This window comes from Arachis hypogaea, chromosome 3 (assembly GCF_003086295.3).
Source record: "Arachis hypogaea cultivar Tifrunner chromosome 3, arahy.Tifrunner.gnm2.J5K5, whole genome shotgun sequence".
In the NCBI taxonomy this organism is placed as follows: Eukaryota; Viridiplantae; Streptophyta; class Magnoliopsida; order Fabales; family Fabaceae; genus Arachis; species Arachis hypogaea.
In genome coordinates, this window is record NC_092038.1 from 138,861,240 (window position 1) to 138,881,510 (window position 20,271).

Here is a 20,271-nt window from a genome sequence, read left to right on the forward strand (position 1 = left end):
AAATTATTATCCAAATCTTTGGAATTTCAAAACTAAAAATGAAAGGAATTGGCTTGAGTTCGATATGTCGGAGTCGGCTCTTTTCAATAAATAGCTTTCTCATGACACACTACTAATACAAAAGCAAAGCCAAAACGATAAACTTGATATGCTGTCTCATTTTAAAACGGATGAATCCATTAATGCATGATCATCCCTTGAAATTGGAAGTACAAACATGATCACTGCATCCCCATGTCCAATATGTAAAGTTGTTGTTACCTCAGTACCTCTCCCGTTGCGGGTACCACTGCCTCCGCCTCCGTCCCACACGTACTGTAAGGTTCTAACTTTGTCGTTCACTTGTTAACTAACAGAAACCAAATAACAATTTCGGTAACCGCCGTCAACGATAAGTCCGCCTCCCCTCCCTTCTCGTTTCGAGAATGGCGCCGTTGTACGGTGCTCTAAGGAAACTAAGAAGCAGAAACATACTCCAATTCCCTTGCATCTCATGCTGTCGCAGCTTAGCTTCTGTGACCAAATCCCACAAAACGCCACCTTTACTATACCACGCAAACAAGAAGATTTCACATTTGATTCGAATCGGTAGATTAAGCGAAGCGAGAGCACTCTTTGATTCCATGAACCAACGAAACACCGTTACTTGGAACTCGATGATGAGTGGTTATGTGCATCGCAGAGAGATTGCCAAGGCACGGCAACTGTTCGATGAAATGCCCCAAAGGGATATCGTGTCTTGGAACCTCATCATTTCGGGTTACTTTTCATGCCGCGGAAGTAGGTACATTGAGGAGGGTAGGAAGCTGTTTGACGAAATGCAGGAACGTGATTGTGTTTCTTGGAACACAGTTATCAGTGGGTATGCCAAGAATGGGAGGATGAAGGAGGCTTTGAAGCTATTTGATGCCATGCCTGAGCCAAATGTGGTGTCCTCCAATGCTTTGATCACTGGATTTTTGTTGAACGGCGATGTGGATTCAGCTGTTGAATCTTTTAGGAGGATTCCGGTGCGCGATTCAGCTTCTTTCAATGCGCTTATATCAGGGCTTGTGAGAAATGGTGAGTTGAATGTTGCTGCTAAGATTTTGCATGAATGTGGGGAGGGAGATGATGGGAAGGATGATTTGGTTGCAGCTTACAACACCTTGATCGCAGGATATGGCCAAAAAGGTATGGTGGAAGAAGCTCGGTGCCTTTTCGATGAGATTCCAGATTATCAAGGTGAAGATGGAAATAAGAGCGAAAGGAGATTCAGGAGAAATGTGGTCTCATGGAATTCAATGATGATGTGCTATGTGAAAACAGGAGACATTGTTTCTGCTAGGGAGCTCTTTGACAGGATGACTGAGCGAGATACTTGTACTTGGAACACCATGATCAGTGGCTATGTTCAGGTGTCAGATATGGAAGAAGCTTCGAAGCTTTTCATTGAAATGCCAAGTCCTGATGCACTTTCATGGAATTCAATAATATCCGGGTATTCACAAAATGGTGATTTAGGACTTGCAAAAGATTTCTTCTTGAGGATGCCCAACAAAAACCTGATTTCATGGAACTCTGTAATAGCTGGCTATGAAAAAAATGAAGATTATAATGGTGCTATTGAGCTCTTTTCTCAGATGCAACTTGAGGGAGAGAGGCCAGATAGACACACTTTATCATCAGTTCTCAGTGTGTGTGCTGGATTGGTGGATCTCTACCTTGGTAAACAGATCCATCAGTTTATCACAAAGATTGTTCTTCCTGACATGCCAATAAATAATTCCCTCATTACTATGTACTCTAGATGTGGGGCAATAGCTGATGCATGCATCGTGTTTAATGAGATGAAACTTTATAAAGATGTGATCACTTGGAATGCCATGATTGGAGGCTATGCATTTCATGGCCTAGGTTCTGAGGCTCTGGAACTTTTTAAAGTGATGCAGAGGCTTAAAATTCACCCTACCTATATAACCTTTATTTCGGTCTTGAATGCATGCGCTCATGCAGGATTAGTTGAAGAGGGGAGGAGGCAATTCAGTTCCATGATTAAGGACTATGGTATCAAGCCAAGAATTGAGCACTTTGCCTCTCTCGTGGACATCTTGGCACGGCAGGGGCAGCTTCAGGAAGCTCTGGATGTGATAAAAAGCATGCCATTCAAACCTGATAAGGCTGTGTGGGGTGCATTACTTGGTGGTTGTAGAGTGCATAACAAGGTAGAATTTGCACAACTAGCAGCTGAAGCTTTGATCCGTCTTGAACCAGAAAGTTCAGCTCCTTATGTGTTGTTATATAATATGTATGCTAATTTAGGGCAATGGGATGATGCTGAGCGAGTGAGAGTGTTGATGGAAAAAAATAATGTCAAGAAGCAGACAGGGTATAGTTGGGTAGATTCTTAATCATGCTACTGATAGAGATAATCACATTCAACTTAAAAACATTGTTATTATTGCAAGGCAGGATAAACGAGTTTCTCTGCCTCTGGAAAGTAGATATTCATCTAAATATTAGTTTGATTGACTTGAAAGACGAATAGCATGGCTTCTGGCAAATTTTCAGAGGTAACTGAGGTAAGTTTGTATAGTATTTCTTTGATTCTTGGTTAAGCTGTGAAATTCTAGCATTTACATGCTGCTCTCATAGATCACATAAATAATGTTGCGTTTCTTTTGGCAGATATATTTTCCAAAATAGCAATAACTGGTCTCAACTCAGAAGATCGGTAAATTGTTAAGATTTTTCAACTGCATTTAAATTTTCTTTTGTGAGCTAAGCAGAAACTCAGTGATTATGAAACTGATGTGCAAATATCATCATGATTGCATGTCTACTTCGCAGCTGGCAGCTTCCGGCATCCGCCTGCACTCGGATGTGTGTAGTACGGTTACAAATGGATGTGGCGCTGGCAAATTAATTTGAAGTCATGAATAATGGCAGTAGGAAAGTATGCCTATATAATTAACAGAAATAGCTGCAGTCTTCCCTTGCAAAGTTGAACAGTTACTATCATGTTTTGTTATGACTATACCAAATAATTTGCAGTTGTCAAGAGATTTAAGCTTCTCAAAAATCTCGTGTGCAGCTAGCTAGGCAATACGTAGAATCTGGTTTGAAAATAAAGCATCAAGCTCTGATGGAAATTGACCTCAAGAACCCATTTTGTACCTTATGTTCATAGAGAACCAATGTTAATATTAGGCTTAAACATACCTCAACAATTTCTTTGTCAAATGAAAAATTCTCTGATTGTTCATTTTGATAGATGTAACGTGTTACCAGATTTTGTTAATGTAAATTTGCATTATGTTAATGCTTGATGGCAAATTTACCATACTTTTGCATTCAATTTAGAGGGTAATTGGAGAAATTTCTGAATAAATTTAACGTTAAATGTACAATAGGCGAACTTTCACCTCCCCACCACCAAGAGTCACTGCCTCACTGGTGGGTCATTTTGGTTTAACAGAGAAATGGAAAGGAAGAATCAATAACTTATATTGATAAAACCGGATTCAAATTCAAATTTAATACATTATACATCAACCCTTTTTACTACCATCTATTTATCCCCACCCCAAGTGTTGTAGGCTGTGAGTATAGCGCCCAAATTACCGCTACTTAATAAGGCCAGGAATGTTGGAGTGACAGCCATATAAATTATAATACAACCATTTCATCGTCCAATGTCCATTCCACGTATTACTCAGACTCAGTTAGCAACAAACTTATCACCTTTTTCTTAGCTAGTGTAGAGAAACATTAAGAAAGAGCCACAACAGAAACAACCAGCCTAATAAATATAAATAACTCTACAACCGAAGGATTGGTTTAGATACAAATGACTGAGGAGGTAGGACTCGCTAAATCTGTTGACAAAAATTTAAACAAGAACGTTTAAAAGAATGATAAGATTCAAATTGCAGAAACTCATAATAGTTGTACATCAATAATATTCAATGACCGAGCCTTTTCAATCATCACTACACAGGAAATGAAAGCATTGAGGATTGTGTTATAGGCAAGATATCATGCTTTTAAATGAAAACCTTTTAATACAATGAACAAAAACTTAAACGGCTACACTACAGGAAATTATAAGAGATCAGCAGCTCCCTTTGATTTATAATCTAAGAGGCAATATATAAGCACAAAACTCTTTATCCTTTCTAGACATTGATCATCAAAAGCATATTCAATTTCCCTATCTCACTACAATGTTTGTGTACCAAAGAATAAATTGGCAAACCGAAATGTGAATACGGTCATGTCTGAACTACTGGGCTGAGGAGGTAGAAGCAACGTTACCCAAACCCATCTTTTGTCCCAACACTGTAAGTTGCTCTACGAAGTCCACTCCAGTCAGGAGTTCTGTTGCCCCATATATAATGTGCTTAGGAGGTTGCTGTTGTTGTGAAAGCTCTTGCAGACTGCAATATTCAACATAATTACCTCCACCGATCATGAATACAATTGCTTCCTTAAAGGGCCCCTTCAAATGGCTGCTACTTGTTCCTGAACCGGACTTAGGAGCACGTGGATCAAATATAAGATATGAATCTATTTCGGGATTTGGCCTTCCTTCAATCAAGGCTTCAACTGCCCTTGCCAATGCAAGCTGCTTGTCACCAGATAACAGATTTTTAACACCAGCTGTGACTGCACTAATTGACTGTCCATAGAGCTTCTCAGCCCAGTCAACAATGTTACTTCTGCTGGCAGAGTTTGCCGATGCAAAGGACGCGTTTAATGCCTTGATCTTTTTCACATACTGAAAAGCAGCAGTATCAACCTCTGACTCTCTTAGTGCTGCCTCCACAGTGTCCACTTCTGATTGATTAATGGTTTCAGAGGAAATAAGATACAAGATGGCAAAACGAAGCTTATCCATCTTGGTGCCCGGTCCCTTAAGCACGCCAAGAAGGTCTTTCCATTCAAGGGTCCCTCTCATCATTGCATTCTCTGTCTTCACATAATTATTGAGCGCTCTCTGTTTAATCTCACTCAACAATGTGGTGGCAATGTTGGTATGCTTATCAATAACCTGCTTCCTTTCTGTCAGCTCAGGCAGCGAGTTCACTGCGTTCATCAAATGCTTTGTGTTACCAATCAAGTCTGTCCCATCGAACTCCGCACCATGTGTCCCACCAGTCCTCTTGTTCACCTCATCCACATCCTTCTTATACTTATTCAGCTGAGTCTCAATCTCCTCCGCAACCGCTGGAAACTCCAGCGACCCATTTGCAGCCCAAAAGGGGTCAGAACTATCCAACTCATAAGACCTCATCCCACCCTTCTCCCCCTGGACATTCAACCTATTCAACCTCAACCCAAGCACATCATGAACCAGTGGCCGGTACCTAAAATCATGCTGAATTGCTACCGCCAACTCAAAGTTCCTATCGAAGATACACAACACTGGCCTCTGAAACGAGCTAACAAAATTCCCAGCCTCACTAAACAAATTGTTCTTGGACAGCAAATGATCCCTTAGCCTCTGATCCAATGCAGATGCAACCATCTCAGCTGGTCCACCCCTAGGGCACCTAATAATTGGCACAATAGCCAAAGTGGCAAGAACACAGAAGAGCCCATTAACAACCTTCTCCACAATCCCCTCAATCTCCCTGTCCCCAGCAGAAGGATCATTAAGCTGAACAAAACAAGACTTATCTGCCAAGGAAAACAAATTGTCCTCAAGAGTGATGAATTCCAAGTACTGATCGTGGACCTTGGAGATCCGCTGGATGGAATCGGAGGCAAGGGTGCCGGATGCGAGGTTTTCGAGGAGGGGGCGGGGGATGGAGGTTGAGAAGTTGAGGTGGAAGGAGTGGTAGAGGGAGCGGGAAGCGTCGGAGAGGATGCGGTTGATGTTGTTGGGAGTTGGTTGGACGAAATAGACGGCAGGGACGTCGTGGACGGGGTTGCGGTCCTTGTCGATGAGGAAGTAGAGGGTGACGCCGTGCTTGCGGAGGTCCTTGACGTGGATCAATGGAGAGAGGATGTTCTGGCAGAACCTGTCGTAGATCAGGATCTTGTAAACCTCCTCGTTCGCCGTCGTCGATGACGCGTTTATAGGCTGGTTCAGGTTCAGCATCCTGGCGATGCATTCTGGATCCGATTCAATCAACCAACATCAAACACAATGCATTGAATTGAAAATGGAGTAATCATTCATTTGAATTGAGAGCGAAAGAGGAATTATTACCGGTTTGCTTCTGGCGGAGATTGAGAGACATGGTTGGGTGGTCAGTTGTGCTCTATGGATCTGAAATTGGATGGTGCAGTGAAGATGATAAAATCGAATTAGACGAGGGTTTTGGTTTGGGATCTGTGGGAGCGTCTACGAGATCCACACCTATAGATCCTAAGTGGTTTGCTCCATTTTGCTCAGGATGTTAACAGCAGTAGAGGTATTTGAAGGACTTGAAAGGACTCGAGATGCTAACAGTACCATAGAAAAACTTAATCTATTATTATATCGGTATATTTTATTATTATTATTTATCTATTTTTCAGTTATATTGGTATTATTATTACTAATGTTATTATTATTATTATTAAAAATTTGTTTACTATGATATAAAATAAAGACTTTTTTACGGTTTCAATTAGAAAATCAAGTATGTCAAATGTTGGGTTGATTTTCACTATCGATTTACAATGTGGCCCTCAACATGGATTTCACTTGAGCATCCAATCAGTGGTGAAAGTGCTTATTTTAGTAGGTGTTGCAGTAGAAAATTTGGTTATCTTCAACAATGCATTAATTTTAGGGGAGTTTCATCAATTTGATCTGTATATATTGAGGCATTTCTTATAGGGATCTTGGGGCTCTTAAAATTCCCAACTAGGGGATACTATGCCAGAAAGGTCTTTTCTAGGACCCAATTAAAAGTTAATCTGAAAAATCTGGTTATGAAACAAAAGTGAATTTATGACCAAACCATTTTAATTCCTTTCTCCAAGCAAACCATGTCATTTCACAAACTGTATTTAGTATATTACTAAATTTGATTTTCATCCCTAGCATATTGAATAATGGCAACCCAAAGGGGCCATTTTTTACCATATTAATGCATGAACACATTCTAAATGCTCAGACAACAAAGTGGAAGCCCATGTCCATTATGATTTGTAACTCTTGGTCAAGCAATAGAAAATGAAATATCTAACTTTAAACTACCAACAGAGAATATAAATCCGATACAATCAAGAACAAAAATATCAAACAAAATTTAGGAACGAAACAAAATAGAAACCCACTTATCTTGCACTGGGAATTCCAGTTTGGAAAGACAATCTCTCAAATATATGACATCCTGGAGACTCAGCAAACCAGATTTTAATCCATCTGCCCACTTGGAAAGTCTACATATAAGGGGGATGTTAAAAAGGTTTCTTGCAAAAGAATTGCTCAGAACATACCTTATCTGCTGTTTGTGATGGTAAATTTGAATATAGCTTCGTAGAGGAGGTGACTCTTGTACTCCACACTCCTCGACAAAGAATCCACGAACTGCATTGAGGATGGAACTCCTTCATTTCCTGAACAGAGCCAGTTGAATCATGCCAATATACTTCATTTGGATACAAAAATGTTCCACATACAACATCATCATCACTAGAGACAGATGAGTAGGGGACAAATATGAAAGGTCCAGACATCAAATCTTCCAAACGAATGAATACAATTTGGACATTTGTCTTAGGTGCAGCATTAAGAAACATAAATATTCCACCATCAAAACTGGTAAAATATGAAGCTTCACAACGTCATGTACAGACAACTGTTGAACACCAATACTTTGAAGTAACCGTGTAACATTGTCCAGGATAGTTGCATTCAAGCTTGAAGTATCGGTAGAAGAGAGTCCTTAGTTTAGCACATATATTAGGGAAAGCTTCCAGGTTATGCTTGATGTATTAGACTGCAGCCATATGGTGCCTTCATCCACTGAACTATATGTACCATCTGAAAGTGGAATAAATGGAAGCTTTTGAAGACATTGAAGAATATCTTCTCGCTGACATTGAGCCAGATGAATTGAATATTGTTACATAGAGTGTGTTTGGACAAGAAGCCAACCAACTCATACCCATTGATATCATCCCACTCTTAGTGTGACATAAAGACAAGAGCACTCTAATAAGAATGTTTGGGCCAAACTCCTCCTCAATGCCTAGTGTATCAGATAATACTGTATTTTTATCCAAGTATCTAAGCCCAAGGTGTTGGAGAAGTATATTATCTGTCCATCTCCATCCTCTCAATACTAGAGAAAAAACCATGCACTTCCCCAACTAAAGGGACAAAACTCCTGAAAGCAGACAACCCCTTTCCTGCTTCATTCCTGAAACAGAGAAGCACGCAAAACTCTCTGAGTGCTCTGACAAATAAAGAATTAATGACCATTTGTACCCATAAAAGATGAAAACGCTGACATATATCCACACTAAATCAAAACTAAACTTGTACCCACGCAAGATGCCATCCAAAGTATCCTGTCTTTCGAGGGTTGGAGTGCACGTAGCGTACTTTTGTCACACGGAGAGCATCTTGCGTGGGTACAAGTTTAGTTTCGATCTAATGTGAGTACATTTGTCAGTATTTTCATTTTTTATGGATACAAATAGTCATTTATTCGACAAATAAACTAGGATACTCTGACAATAACCACTGATTCCATGGACTATCTCCGTCAACTTCTTCCCTAGATGATGGAAGAACAAAATCACCTTGAAGAATAAATTTCAGGCCATATGTTCTTAAAGGAAGATACGCAAAAACGGGCTGCTGATCTAGACATGGACTGTATCCATCGCCTGATTCCTGTAGCGTAAATGCCATAGAGATTTCAGTTGTTTTCACATCAAAGCGAAAAGACTTCGTCTGCAACTTCTTCTCTTTCCCATGAGACACTTTGATGATACCATCTTCTGAAATTTCCTTTTTCATAACAATAAGTGTATCATTAAGCAAGTTTGTTAGCTTCTGGAAGATGAGACTTCAATGGCAGCACTATGCATGTGTTCCAATGTTTATCATCACATGAATCAGTATCAGTAGATGCCATTCTAGTGAGCAGGCAAGTATCACAAGGAGGTACTACTGAATCTGTCCTTCGCTGATGTCAAATTTAACATGAATCTCTGGAGCATCTGTCACCTACAGTGAAGCCAACAAAAATTAATACCGCACACTATCTCAAGTACAAAATAAACTATCTAGGGAAAGGGTCTGTGATGACAAAAGGAACACAGACTTGAAGCCAATGCCTTTCTTCCCTATGTAACCAGCATTAGATCCTTTCTTTCTTGAATTTCCAACATCACAAACTGCTCTCATATTTTGAGCAGAGAAACCCCTCTCACTATTCAATATAACAATCCTAGAATCTTTTACAAAACTAAAATATTTATAAATACACAACAAAATCTTGATTATCAATAAAATTAAAATAATAATTATAACTAAAATTTTTTAATTTGTTTATAAAGTTCAAAAATTTTTATTGTACTTGTTACTTATTTTCAATCTTATTTATTATTCTAGTTGTATCCATTGCAAAATATAATAAATACAATACAATTTTTTAAACTTTATACAAATAAGTACAATAGTTAAAAAAAATTCTTATAGTAAAAAATTTTAAATTTTATAAAAATATTTATAGTGATCATTGTTTACAATTTTTTCAACTCGTTTTAACTTAAACAAATTTTCATTCATCTATGATATTAAATTAGACTAAATCTAACACCATCTACTTAAAATTCATCATACATATAGGCCAAATTTTTAATCACCATAGTTATCGTATGGACTCATATAAGCCACTAATATAGAATCCGAAACATTAGTTTATAAGGGTTCAGTCTCTACTTTTTCTACCAAAGACAAAACCAATTTTAAAAATATTACATACAGGATATTTTGATATTTTTATATTTAATGTGAAAAAATATTTACCTTTTAAAAATAAATTTGGAGTTTCAATATTTTAAAATTAAAAAACAAATTTTAATTTGTAATACAATTAAACAATTTTACGGGTAAAAGGGTATTTTTTTTATATTTTATAATATCAAATATTATTTATTTATGATTAACACATTAAATTACTAACTGTTTAATTTATTTAAATTATACAAAAAATAAATTACTAACTTGATGATACTGCGTATTTGTATGTAAAAGAGGAGATTTTAAATTTAAATCTTTATTTTTTATTATATGTATGTGTATTTTTACGAAAATACAAGTTTATAATTAAGAGTGTAGATTTTGCTAATATATTATTTTTTATTAATTTTGAAAGAATTAAAATCAGACCGTAATCAATATATGTGTAACTTTTTTGTCTTTAATTACTATATTAATTTAAAATCAAAGAAAGATTGAAATTTTTTATTTTAAATATATAAAAAAACAATTAAAAGATTTACTATATTTACTTAATTAATAGAATTATATGAATAATAAATTAAATAATATCATCGTATTATTAATAATTGTATTATTCATGACGTATGTAGTTACCAATATTTATCTACAAATGAGTTTGAATATATACTAATTACATAATTTGTAAATAACAATTTCAAATTTGATATTTACTTTCAACGATACTTTTGTTAAAAGATATGAATTAATTATATATGTTTTTGGTAGCATTAAAACAAAATAAACAAAATTGATACCATTTTTTTATTTTTATCAATATAAAAAATAAAGAGGTAACTGATTTTTTTATTTAGAATTGATATTTACTTATATATATATATAATAAATTAATTTTATTAAATACGTATTTATTACAAACAAATTCATATTTTTTTATATTAAATTTGTATTTACAATTATTAATATAATTGGGCTATCTTTCAATTCACTCATATAATTTTATCAATTTAGAGACTATTTATATAATATTAAAAATTAGTATAGGAAAATCATTATAACCACAAAAATAACATATTCCCTTTGGTCCTCAAAGAACCAATTTATACTTACATGTGATTAATAGATTGCTTTTTTATATAATTTTTTCGCTATTAGGGCCTTTGCCAAAAATTTGTAGCCAACACTTTAAATTGGGCGATGATGCGGGTTACTTGTAAACTAGTCTTCTGTTTAAGTTTTTGGTCACGGTTAATAATTTTCAAGACATTTAGAATTTATTTTCAGGCATTTTTTGTTGAAAAGAAAAGAGAAGATATATCCAAAAAGAACCTAATTTATTAGTTTCCTTAAGTTAAATCTTATAATAAGGCTCTCTCTCTCTCTCTCTCTCTCTCTCTCTCTCTCTCTCTCTCTCTCTCTCTCTCTCTCTCTCTCTCTCTCTCTCTCTCTCTCTCTCTCTCTCTCTCTCTCTCTCTCTCTATATATATATATATATATATATATATATATATATATATATATATATATATATATATATATATATATATATATATATATATAGAATAAGGTTAATATCTAACATATACATGTGTATATGTGAAGATATGAATGGTCATTTTATAAAAATTATATGTCTAATTATGTTATTTTTATGATATTTTTATTGAGCATATATTTTCTATATCTTGTATCGATAATTTAGATTTATAAAAACAATTTATTTGTTTGGTTGTCTAATTTATCATGGTATAACATGATATAGAGTTTAAATATTAATTTGAAGTATATATCTTTTTAAAATAATCATAATTTCAATTTAAAATAACTAGTAGAATAATGATATTATCACTATTATTTTTGATAATGTCACTTTATATATACTTTTTTTATATTATATATTTACATGAATTTATAAAAATGAGTGGTCTTATCAAAATAAAAATGACGATATCTATTTTCTAATTATTATATTCTAATTACTGTGTAAAGAATATCACTTTATTTTTTCTAAAGTACATTAACATTAGTCATTGTTATAGTACAAAAACATGTATAACAGATAAAATTGATAAAAGGTAAATAAAGATTTAATGTTGATGGCTAAAAGTCTGGTGGTAAAACGCAATAAATTAAAGATGGTTGCTTCTTGTAAATGTGATTTTAAAACTTAAACGTGCTTCTATTCTTTTGAAGCCTATCCAAAATTCAAAATGTTCATCTATTTCTCTACTTTGCCAATCATGTTTTAAATTTTACCAATTGCGAATATTATATTTATATTTTAAAAAAGAACATTCTTGAGGGGAAAAAATAATGAAGACAAGTTTGAGTTCACTTCCACACACTTTCAAAAGAGATAGAGTTGGGGAAGGGAGCACAAGAAATGAAGCAAGATACTCATTTTTTTCTCTGCTTTACATTTGTCTTACAAGTGAAGTAACAATTTAGAAAAGTAAAAATAATTTTGAGAAAAAAAAATCTACAAATATCCTTTGACAAAATGTTGAATAATATATTATCACTAATAAGTTAGATGTCTCTTTTGAGAAGTAGTCTTCCAAACTGGTATGATTTCATGACATGAATATCTTTAAAGTGAAAATTCACGTTGTCTTCATTGTCTTGAAGGAAAATTTATAGTTAAAAATTGTTAAACGATAATATAATGAACCGTTAAATAATAATTCAGTGAAATATTTCAAATAATCAATTCTCAACTATCTACTACCCAGTCTTCACCTTCCTTTAAACATTCAATGCATCGATTCCACACTGCTTGTAACTCAGAGACTGCTTTCGTGGACTAATCACTATAACACAATCCACAGAGACCTGCACAGTGCAGATCAAAGCAAAAGATTAGAGATTAAAAATGAGTTAATGATAACTACTATTACTCTAAGGAAGAAAGAAGATGGAGGAACCTGAACACGAGGAGAATCAAAGAGACGAAGGACACGAATCCTAGCAGCAACGTTACCAAGAACCCGAAACTCGACCCTGTCATTGATGACTGCGTCACTGATCAACTCAGCGGCATCAGCCTGAAGCAAGTTAAGACGATCAACGGCCACGGCGGTGACGACGTCCTTCACGCAGTGCGGATCCTGGTAGAAACCAGGCACCAGAACCCTAGCTAAAGGTATTCCGCGGTACATGACTGTGAACCTGGAATCGCCGTACCTGATCCCAACCCTGTTGGGATTCACCACCGCGAAAAGTAACCGAATGGCGAGGGACAGCGTGGCAGTAGTTGCAGTTGTTGCGGGGTCGTTAGAGGTGATGGAAACGTACTGTACGTCCACTTGAATGAGGTCCACCTGTGGCTTCTTGGGTTTGATGGATAGAACCAATGCCAAGAGGATTACAAGGAGAACGAGGGACAAGAAGGAGACCAGCAGGAACATGCAGCAGCAGCAGGCCTTGCACGACGACGACTTCGAAGACGAAGAGGGGGGCCGCGATGGCGGCGGGGCGTAGTGCTGGCGGTTTTGAGGCCGGTAGGAATGCGATGGTGGTGGTGGTAGCCTTGATATCTGGTACTCCCCGTTTGGCTGAAATGGTGGGTTAACTCCTCTTGTCATCATTATTTTTGTTCTTTTTTATTACTCTCTAAATGCTGTTGTTGTTATGTTTGGTTTGAATTTTTGAATGGAGTGTGATTAGTGAGTGGCGAGTGAGAAGGAATATAGCTTTTTAATTTGATGATTATGGATCGGACTGGCTTGTTGGTTATATTCAAATGGATAAAGATTACACACGGGACTTTCTAAAGTATGCATGTTAGTTCCCAGTTAATAAATTTACTCTCAGAGAAGGAACAAGTGTTTAGTTGAATTTAATAATTGATTTAATAACGTGTGTGTATGTATTGTTGCTTTACACAAAGGGAGATTCTGTCATTCTGCTTTAATTTGCTGGCTGGTTTTCACATGTGGACATGGGAGATTATGCAATAACTCGATATGCAGACAGTGAGGAAATGTTCATTGTGATTTGTGAATGAGGAAGTAACTAAAGTCTAAAAAGACTCAAGATGTTCTGTTGTTATTGTTTCAACTTCAATCTGATAATTATGCTAATGTCACAATGCAGCGGATTTCCATAAATTGCCTCGGGATTAGGAAAGCTATCGTTGATTAGGCAAGATTCAGAATTAGGCCTGTCACTAATGGTTGTATATAAAATGATGACTCAAGATCGAAACAAAGTGAAGTTGGACACTTGAAAAGAAAAGAAAAACAGTGTGTTACAGGCTGGGCTGGCTCATCTGAAACCACACCGTTGGAAGCTTCCTTTCAGTTCCCCTTTTGTGTCATCTCGTTGGAAAGGCTTCCTTTCCTTCCTGAGCTCTAAAAGCTACACTGGCCACCACTTTCTTTTGGGGGAGGAATCTGTTGTGTTTCTATAGCTCTAGCTGATCTCGTCATTGCATGTGGAGAAGGGCTATTTTTTAATATAGTAATAAATACCTTGCTTATTAAGGAACTGGTTTTCTTATACATGACTTGACTCCTGAAAAAAAAAAAAAAACACTCGTATCTGAATTGCTTTCTAGATGCTATGTATATCTTCCTGTGTTGCTCTTCAACCTTCTCTCTCCCATTTCAATAATAATAAAAAACGATTCCTACACAACCTCCTGCTTTTGTTTAAAGTCTTGATGACAGATATTTGGATATCTAGCCCTTTTTTTTAGGTTTTTTGGGGGGTGGTGGGGGGAAGGGTTGAGGGGGAGGGGCTCCTAAGAAACTAATAGAATTTATCAGTCACTTTGCCACTTTGGAAGAGTACTGGTAGAGACAAGTGCCCGATTCCAAAGTGAATGAACAAAAGCTACCTGAACAGGTACCATGTGGTGTTGATGTGGTGCAGAACCAGATGCCCTGCCGCCTTAACTAAGCTAACCGTGAGCAGGAGACTAGGTACGTCCAACAGAACTTTCGAGGAATTCTTACTCCTTAGCCAAAAACTTAAAGCAAGTTCAAAATGTGCAAACTAAAAATGACCCTAAACTGGGTTGGCTGGTGAGTCTTAAAGGCACAAACAAACACGTGCATCACTATGATTATTCAAAAGACAATAATATAGAAAAGAACAAGTGAAAAGGGTTCATTTTAATGTTATAATCTCAAGGTAATAAGATGGAAGGCTTAAAAGAAAAGTATATCTAATTATCTATAGTAGCCTAGAAAAAGCATGGAATAGGCAACAAAACATTAAAAATCATTGAAAACTACATGACCTGGTTGGCCATCACTTCTGGTCTACATTATCAGAATCAACTGCAGGATCATAACTAGGGTTACTTGCTTCTGCTGTGGTTGTTTCATCAACTCTTCTACCAGCATCATCCTCTAAAACATCCTCCATCAAGTCTTCCTCTCCAATATTGATGTCTTCCACATCTTCATCATCTTCATTGTTGCTTCCACCAGGTATTTTCCTTTTCTTTGGACCATGCTCAAGCCTATGTGTATCCAATTCTTTGTCCATAGTTTCCTGTAAATCCTGGTCGTTATTTACTTTCCGAGCTTTTCTTGCATTCTGCCATCTTTCCATATCTTTCTCAACGTTTGCAAGGTACTGCTCCCCAATTTGTTTCTGATACTCAGACACTTCCTCTCTCCTTGCATTCTTCCATTCTAGAAAAGCCTACAAATTGACAATACAAATTTCTTATACAAACAAAACCATAGGTACTACATATTAAAGGCAATATCAAACCAATTTGTTTGCATTATGCAAGCTATAAAATTGAAAAAACTTGACCGGAAGTTTGATAATTATAATAAGTAATAATCATAAAATTCTATTGAAAAAACAAGATAAGACCACAATTCAGCTCTGGTTGGCCAAAATTTCCACCTATTTGCAAGTATGCCCTCTGTATATTTGAGACCAAAAAAGTATATATATATATAAGATTTGACAAGGGTCACTACTTTGACTCAATTGCTCCCCTATTTGCTAGTAAGAACTCTTATTTATCCATAAAGCAACATAAGAGAATAGAGAAATGCTTGAGAATCGACCAGGGCAGCTAATGCTGGACGACTGCCCATGGTGGTCTAGTATAACAAATGGCAAGTCTGCAGTCTCATCTTTTAGTTTTCAGGTTCCAAGAATCAAACCTCTTCTTTCTGCTTCTCAAATATCGCAGCATCTTCATGTAATGGCTTCTTAGGTAAATAATATATGGGAGGCTCTGTCTTAGTCCTGGGGGAAGAAAAATGGACAGCATATTCAATCAAACAAGGGTCCAATAAGATCAATGGAAAACTTTCATATTTCTACCTAAAATCCTGCAATTAGCAGAACACATCCAGTCATCAAGTTGCTTCAACACTACAATGCACATGAGCTGAAACTTATCTTTGTCTCAATAAAATGTGAATATGGACACTTTTGGACCAAAATTAAAAATAACCTGCACAGGAATAAACCATTTCATGACGTTAGAAACTAAAGATTCCTAGTTGTTGATGTGACAAGCAAGGAAATCGTCTTGAATAGAATCATGCTTCTTCAAGTTCACATTTGAAGAACACAAACCTTATAAAATTTCCAAGTTTTTTATGATGTTCACTCCACTTAAGAAACAACAATTCCAGCTTCTTTTCTTCAGTTTTAGCAGCCACACGTGCCCGAAGTGTCTGATGAAAAATTGGAAAACAAATAGAAAAAGTATAAGTTAAGTGAGATCATATGAAATTTTGGTTCTCTATTATGAAGAGCAAAGTATTGTATCATTTGAAAGCCCACCAAGTCTCTCCTGCGTTTTTCAGCAATTTGTTCACGCTCTTCTTTCCTTAGCCTTTCGCTTTCTTCACGTGCTCTTTGCTCAGCCTAGGAAACATTTCAAAGTATTTGAAACTATTAGGAAGAATTTTAACTGTTATCACACAAAAAGAGAGGAAGTAAAATATAAAAAAAAAAAACTCTCAATTTTTGAAATCGAGGTGATCATATCATCCAAACAAATCTCATGTTACTCTAACTGCACTTTGCCACTTTATAAATATTAGGAATGAAAGAGCACAACTATCAGTTGAAAAGATGGATTAGGAAAATTGCAATGTATTTTTATGCTCCTACAATCAGCTAGTAATAAAAAAGAAGTCCTGAATCTTGATTTAAAATCTATACCTATTGTATAGTAATACCTAGGTATAGGAACATGCCAAATGGATTTTTGTGCATAAGTATGAACCCAGATAATGTATTAATCCTAAATTCAATATGCTTCAGTGAGTCGTCTATAAAAGTATGCATATTCACAAAACAGTTCTTAGTCGGGATAAACTTCATATAAATTACAGGATTAAACAAACTTACCCTTTGCAAAGAAGTAGATCTCCGCATGTATGCCTCTGTTCCTGAGAGTTTCATGTCTTCCTTTCTAAATTTCTGTAAAAAAGTATAAAATAAAACGTATAAAAATTGAGAAATAATAACAATGAGTCAATGACTGCTTATGTAAGAAGAAGCAGTTTTGCTCCACTAAGTTGAGCTTATTATACAACAATTCTGTTGAAAGAATTAGGTAACCGATGCAAGGTACCTCCAAAGTTCCAAGAAGCTGACCAAGCATTCTCTTGTTCCTGTTAACCAAGCGAGGATCATCATTCTTTGGCAATACCCTTGGAACGGGTTCTGCAGCAGGAGTGTCTGAGTCCTAAATAACAGCACATATCAATAGCATTAGAAATATAAAATTCTGAAGCAACACTCGTTCGTCACAACAAAAACAAATACGCCGAGAATTACCATGTTGGAATTTCTGTCTCTCCTAGACCACCCAGTCTGGTGTTGAGAATTAGATTGATTAGTAGCACTGGTCCCATTAGTGTTAACACTCTTCGGTGCATGAGCAGGATCATCCTGAATCAATTCTCCCTCCTCCTCTACCTTTATCAATTAATAAGCCAGAATCAACTTAAACTATATCTTATTCTTCCTCCTATGATCTATTCTAATCCTCTAATGTGCAAAAAGAACCAAATTACATGAAAATGAGAAGATTATAATGTTATTACCCTGACAACAGCAGAAGAAAGCCGGCGTTTAGCAGGAGGTTGACCTTCCGGTTCATTCCTGTCTCCCTGTATGTCAAATTACACTCTTTAACCAAATCCCTAAACTCAGATTACAAGAAAGATAATATTTTCTGCTCTAGAAAAGAAGGGGGAGGGGGAGTGAGACTGACATGGGGAGGAAAGGGTTGTCGGCGAGGAGCTGAGAAGGGACCCCTTCGAAGGCCTCGAGGATCACGAAGCCGCTCCGTAATCTGAGAAAATTGAACAAAAAAGAAACAGAATCGATGAATGAATTGGAGAGAGTGGAAGTAGAGTTGTGTGGTAATTGGCAAGAGAGTAGTGAGTGACCTCGCGCTGTTGGCGGAGAAGCTCATCGATCTCACTGCGGAGCTGCTCCTCCGACTTCTCCACCGCAGTGCCGCTGCTGCCCATCCGCACTTATCGGTTTTCCAATGAATCAGACAATCTCACACGCTCTCTCTTTCTTTCGAACCCAACTAAACCCTTCTTGGGTTCTTTACGTCTTTTTAAGATTTCCCCCCCGCCCCCTTTTTTCTTTTTTTTTTTTTTCTAAAAAACGTTAACTTTTTCTGCAACTTTTGTTAGGTGAAAAAAATTGGGGAACTTCTCATTACAAATTTTATAACAAAGTAACAAACTATTAAAATGGTATGAGAAAAACAAATTTTCAAAGATATTAATAATAAATAAATTTTCAAAAAATTTAAAAATACGACAAAAAGATTAAATATTAAATATATATTCTAAAAAAATTTTAAAAATTATAATATAATTTTTTATAAATATTATTAAAAAATTAAAATATTTTTTTCTTAAAAATTTTGTAATTTTATGACGAGTAATTTTTTATTAATTTTTTATTCTGAATGACTTAATTTTTTAAAAATAAAAAAATTTAAAAATTAAATTTTGTTCTATATTTTTTTTTGTATTTTTTAAATATGTATTCAAATATTACTAAAAAAATATTTATAAAAAATATAATATTTATTAATTATTTTTGTCATATTTTTAAATTATTTATAAATTATTTTATTATTTAGTAACTTTTTGTAAGTACTTGAATTTTTTAGACACTAAAATAATGTTAACTCAAAATTTTATTTAAACATATTAAATATAAATTAGTAAAATATACTTTCGGAACGAAAAGGAAAGAAAAAAAAAAGAAAAGAAAAAAAAAGAGAATAGTAGTAAAATATATATATTTTGTCAAGGATTTTTTTAATAAATAATTTAAATATTTTATTTATAGATATAGGTAATTTGTAGTATATTTATCTATTTTTATTTTATTTACATATTTTTTTGGCTAATTTTTGTTGTTATGGAAGTAGAAGTCGTGATATATTTTAATATTGTAATTTTTTATGTTTTTTAAAATTGTGGAAAGTACACAAATCGGAGGGTCCGATTTCTGTACTCCAAATTTTTTAATTTTTTTTAACACAAATCGGACGGTCCGATTTCTGTACATCTAATAAATTTGACGGTCTAATTTCTGCTTCTGTAATTAAACGATTCCACATTTAAAAAAAAAACACAACTATCACTCCAATATTAAAAATAAAAAGTTCTATTTTGTTTACCGTGTAAACGAATTAATATTGCTTATATATCATTTACACTGTAAACAAGATATATGAAATTTGAAAAAAAAATACACATATTTCATTTATAGTGCAAATGAGATATGTGTATTTGTAAATATAAAAATATAATTTTAAAAAATAAAACTTGATATATTTTGTTACTATTTAGATCAATTTTAATTAATTTATATTTTATTTATATTTTAAATTTTAAATTAATAATTTTGTTTGTTTGTAGTGAATTCTTAAAAATAGAACTTTCAGATAATAGAGAAGATGGACAAAGGATAGGCGGCGTAATTTGAAACAGTCCATTTAAAAATTAGTACATTATTTTTTAGAAACTAACGCATTTAAATTAGAGTAAAGTATTAAATTGGTCCTCTACGTTTGGGCTTATTTTGGTCCTTAAGATCTTATTTGAATCTAAAAAGAGGTTTCATTTAATTTCAATGTAGTCCTACCATACAAGAACAAAGTCGAAGAACAAATACAAGCTCTGAAAGCACAAAATCAACCGTGAATGACGGAATGCATCAATACATTTATTTATCATTTTTCTTACAATTTAAAGGAAATATTTTCTATATAACTAAAGAGAATAATAAATAAATATACCACGGTTGATTTTGCGCCTTTAGAGCTTATACTTGTTTTGTAGATTATCGACTTTATTCTTGTACTCCTACATTTCGTTAATTATTTTTGTTAATAATTTTAAATT

General features: G+C 34.9%; 4 protein-coding genes across 4 annotated transcripts; 1 reads left to right on the top strand and 3 right to left on the bottom strand.

Annotated features, from left to right (window-relative positions):
- Positions 1-64: 64 nt before the first annotated feature.
- Positions 65-3,324, top strand: LOC112734499 (pentatricopeptide repeat-containing protein At1g62260, mitochondrial). Its single transcript, XM_025783848.3, has 3 exons — positions 65-2,561; positions 2,668-2,713; positions 2,830-3,324. Exon 1 carries the CDS (start codon positions 426-428, stop codon positions 2,388-2,390), a length of 1,965 nt encoding a protein of 654 aa, XP_025639633.1. The 5' UTR covers positions 65-425; the 3' UTR covers positions 2,391-2,561; positions 2,668-2,713; positions 2,830-3,324.
- Positions 3,325-3,884: 560 nt separating this feature from the next.
- Positions 3,885-8,163, bottom strand: LOC112734500 (SEC1 family transport protein SLY1). Its single transcript, XM_025783849.3, has 2 exons — positions 6,197-8,163; positions 3,885-6,099 (listed from the first exon to the last, which is right to left on the bottom strand). Exons 1-2 carry the CDS (start codon positions 6,225-6,227, stop codon positions 4,265-4,267), a joined length of 1,866 nt encoding a protein of 621 aa, XP_025639634.1. The 5' UTR covers positions 6,228-8,163; the 3' UTR covers positions 3,885-4,264.
- Positions 8,164-12,513: 4,350 nt separating this feature from the next.
- LOC112734502 (uncharacterized) lies at positions 12,514-13,617 on the bottom strand. Its single transcript, XM_025783851.3, has 2 exons — positions 12,820-13,617; positions 12,514-12,727 (listed from the first exon to the last, which is right to left on the bottom strand). Exons 1-2 carry the CDS (start codon positions 13,480-13,482, stop codon positions 12,641-12,643), a joined length of 750 nt encoding a protein of 249 aa, XP_025639636.1. The 5' UTR covers positions 13,483-13,617; the 3' UTR covers positions 12,514-12,640.
- A 1,366-nt stretch (positions 13,618-14,983) lies between these two features.
- On the bottom strand, positions 14,984-18,569 carry LOC112734501 (uncharacterized). The gene is made up of 10 exons (XM_025783850.3): positions 18,283-18,569; positions 18,105-18,185; positions 17,935-18,000; positions 17,666-17,806; positions 17,460-17,573; positions 17,234-17,305; positions 16,661-16,744; positions 16,451-16,551; positions 16,030-16,114; positions 14,984-15,550 (listed from the first exon to the last, which is right to left on the bottom strand). Exons 1-10 carry the CDS (start codon positions 18,364-18,366, stop codon positions 15,152-15,154), a joined length of 1,227 nt encoding a protein of 408 aa, XP_025639635.1. The 5' UTR covers positions 18,367-18,569; the 3' UTR covers positions 14,984-15,151.
- Between the last annotated feature and the right edge of the window lie 1,702 nt (positions 18,570-20,271).

Bases quoted from the DNA above. Each gene is read 5' to 3' on its own strand.
- LOC112734499 (XM_025783848.3), top strand. From the start codon at position 426: ATGGCGCCGTTGTACGGTGCTCTAAGGAAACTAAGAAGCAGAAACATA.
- LOC112734502 (XM_025783851.3), bottom strand. From the start codon at position 13,482: ATGATGACAAGAGGAGTTAACCCACCATTTCAGCCAAACGGGGAGTAC. The intron at 12,728-12,819 runs GTTCCTCCATCT...TGCACTGTGCAG, and splicing joins TTGATTCTCCTCGTGTTCAG to GTCTCTGTGGATTGTGTTAT.
- LOC112734500 (XM_025783849.3), bottom strand. From the start codon at position 6,227: ATGTCTCTCAATCTCCGCCAGAAGCAAACCG. The intron at 6,100-6,196 runs GTAATAATTCCT...AATCGGATCCAG, and splicing joins TCTCCGCCAGAAGCAAACCG to AATGCATCGCCAGGATGCTG.
- LOC112734501 (XM_025783850.3), bottom strand. From the start codon at position 18,366: ATGGGCAGCAGCGGCACTGCGGTGGAGAAGTCGGAGGAGCAGCTCCGC. The intron at 17,306-17,459 runs GTACCTTGCATC...ACTTTTTTACAG, and splicing joins AGCTTCTTGGAACTTTGGAG to AAATTTAGAAAGGAAGACAT. The intron at 16,745-17,233 runs GTAAGTTTGTTT...AATGTTTCCTAG, and splicing joins GATCTACTTCTTTGCAAAGG to GCTGAGCAAAGAGCACGTGA.